This window comes from Protobothrops mucrosquamatus, unplaced genomic scaffold (genome assembly GCF_001527695.2).
Source record: "Protobothrops mucrosquamatus isolate PMUCROS unplaced genomic scaffold, P.Mucros_1.0 scaffold219, whole genome shotgun sequence".
Lineage (NCBI taxonomy): Eukaryota > Metazoa > Chordata > Lepidosauria > Squamata > Viperidae > Protobothrops > Protobothrops mucrosquamatus.
Genome location: NW_015386572.1, coordinates 203729 through 206764, shown reverse-complemented (window position 1 = coordinate 206764; position 3036 = coordinate 203729). Strand labels below are relative to the sequence as shown.

General features: G+C 32.0%; 1 protein-coding gene across 1 annotated transcript in view; it reads left to right on the top strand.

Annotated features, from left to right (window-relative positions):
• Positions 1–3036, top strand: part of SPDL1 (spindle apparatus coiled-coil protein 1) — a 33317-nt gene extending 30281 nt beyond the window's left edge. Inside the window, exon 11 of the mRNA XM_015814112.2 lies at positions 2402–3036. Within this exon, the coding sequence (XP_015669598.2) occupies positions 2402–2555 (154 nt within the window). The 3' untranslated portion in view covers positions 2556–3036. The remainder of the gene's footprint in view (positions 1–2401) is intronic.

The following is a 3036-nucleotide window of genomic DNA, read 5'->3' as shown; positions in this document are numbered from 1 at the left end:
CCTTACTTTCCGCCGCGCCCTCAAGACATGGCTTTTCCAGCAAGCGGGCCTGGCCTAGGGAGGATTTTAAATCGGGTTTATTTTTAAGAAAATTTTAAACAGCACAACTTTAAAATATTTGGTTTTAATTTGGTTTTATTTGGTGGGGATTGTAAATATGTTTCTGTTTTTAAATATGTTGTGAGCCGCCCTGAGTCCCGTTGGGAGAAGGGCGGGATATAAATCAAAATTAAAAAAAAAAAAAAAAATGTTGCTGTTTAAAAACACATTAAAGCAGTGTCTATATTAATGGTCAAAATCGGCAAAATGACATACACACGCAAAGAGACAGGTTGTTAATTATGGCACCATTGCTTCTTGCCTATTTTGAGGCACATGTATACCACCGCGGACATTGCTGCAAGTAGTTGCAGGTTCAGGGAGTAAGTAGAGTGTGAATTGAATGCATATAAGTGATATGTGAAGTGGGTATATGGGAATGGAAAGCTTGATCTGTGAAAGAACCTCAGTGGTTAGAGAAGGTAGGATAGTGGGATTACAGAGGAAGGATATCAAATTTAGAGGAAGACTATGGAATGGCATTTAATGTTTTATGGAAAAAGTTAATTTTAAGTGTTGAGGTTGGTTTGCCCCCAATTGGGGGGTAAAATCTCTCTGAAGGTGAATTAAAGTTATTTGGAAGACATAAAGAGTTCTCACTTAGCTGCAACCCATTTTTTTTCAATACATTCCCTACATACACTAATTATTAAAACTTTGCTTACATCTTTATAGTATTGTGAATGTAAATTGCAAAAATTAATACAGATTTTCTTTTTTAATTTATCTAAAATTTCATAGAAAGAACTAGACAAGAATTAAAATAGGAAAATAAATAGATTGAAAAACTATATTAAAAAAATAGCTGCCCAGCATAACTAGAATAAAAGAAAATAAAACAAAAGGGGGAAATCATTTATATATGTCACATATCAAACATCAGATTTCAACAGTTGACCAAATTAAAAGGAAGAACTTTTTAACAAAAATCAACTATTCTCTAGTATTGCAAAATATATGTATATAATGCACATTATATATATATAATGTATATAATGTCTAAAGTGGCTGGCTCAACCCAAATCAGTGAGAAAAATATTTAACAATTTACAGTACATGTTTCAACAGCTCTTTCAAAAACTTGCTTTGAACAACTGGACTCCGTGGTAAGACATGGGAGGTTTAATGGAGTTCCAATTGAAGAAAGACTGTATTTGTGGAGCATCAGCCATTGAAGACATAGGATACATTCTTGTTGATGGCAGATTATATTCTCCAGAAAGGGCTGCTTACATAAACCCTTATTTAAAAACTAAAAAATATTTTAAAAAACTAAAAACAATCTTACCTATTGCAGGGAACAAATCTGCATATCACCAGTAAAATTGCATTCTTAATTTAAAAAGCCATCTCAAAGAGAACAGAATACCTACAGTAGATCAGATTGGGCTCTACTGTAGGAGTGACTATTATGAACCTTTTTTTTGTATCTATTTGCATTTTGCATTATTACATTCAATTGACTTAACAAACTTCTCTTTCTCTTCCTCATTTTTTGACTAGTGGATAAACTTGTGATTTCAAAAATGAACAATTCACAGATCTCTTGAATTCAATCCTTAATATATCAGGAATATTACTACTTTTCCTGGGTTTTTTTTTAGCAACATTTAGGCCCCAATGCAACCATAACTCCTCAACAATAATCAAATTCCAAAATTTGGAAACATAATTTAGAACAGTGTCAAAAACCATATCTATCCACATCCACCATCTTTTATAAATAGTATTGTTGTATATCATTTACTCCTGCAAATCCATAATTATTTAATACTACATTAGTGAACTGAATCCCCTCCTCACACACACACAGTGATATTATTTTCTTTTTTCTAAAATATTTTTCTGCCTATTTATTTAGCTCTTGTGTTAAAAGATGTATGGTTGTTCAAAAAGTAGTTTAACTTACGCAACACAGATTTTTTTTGGTATCCTGTTTGAAACAGTATAAGCTTAGTCTTTGATGCACTTTCTGTGTACTACAGTAGCTCAGTTAAAATAGATCTCAGATATATCCATCAAATATTAATTTGATGTAAAACATGGGCTAATAAATCTGGTATATTATTAAGCTTCCAACTATATCTGTATGTAATGTAATTTATTAGCTAAATGGTTTCTTTGTTGTTTTTAATCTTTGCTTGTTTGCTTTTTTCTATCCACTTTTTCCTTTTGGGCATGAATTTAGCATTCAAAAGCTAAGTAATGTGGGAACTAGGAACTAATGGCATGCTTAATGTAGTTTGAAGACAGGTTAATGTTTATATTTAATGTGAAACTCGAATGGTTGCTTTAACTATAGGTTAACCTCTGACCCTGGTTTAAAGATTGAAGAAAATCATCTTGGTGCAGTTGAAGATATATCCAAGTACAAGAAGAAAACCAAAAAGAATGTTTATCCCATAACATATGTATCTTCCAAGCAAAACCTTGAAAATCAATGCACTCAACAATGAATGTTTTTGTCACTTTTGTGAGTCCTTTCAAATGTATCTGAAGTAGCCTGCCCCCCAATCTGCAAGGTTCCAGATGTATGGACTGTGACTCTCATTACCTCTGGTCAGTATAACCAGTAGTTGTATTGATTGGGAATGATAAAAGTTTTAGTTCAATTCATCTAGAGGGTTCCAGATTGGGGAAAGCTGTTGCAGAATAAGTGATGATAAATTATTTTGTTCAGTGCTTTTTAATAATATCAGTTGAAGATAACACCTGAACATTGAAGTTGGTACTTCAGTTGTAAGTTTCATGTAGTATATTTTTAAAAACTGCAGATCTGTAAGAAAAATATTAGTATGCAGCTTACCAGCAGTTTATTCATACTAGTATATAATCCACTCTTTATATGAATTCCAAGTGAACATGTAAGACTAGATATAAATAAATGGATGTAATATATGTTAATGAGAATGTAACATAGCACTATTTTGCTCTACT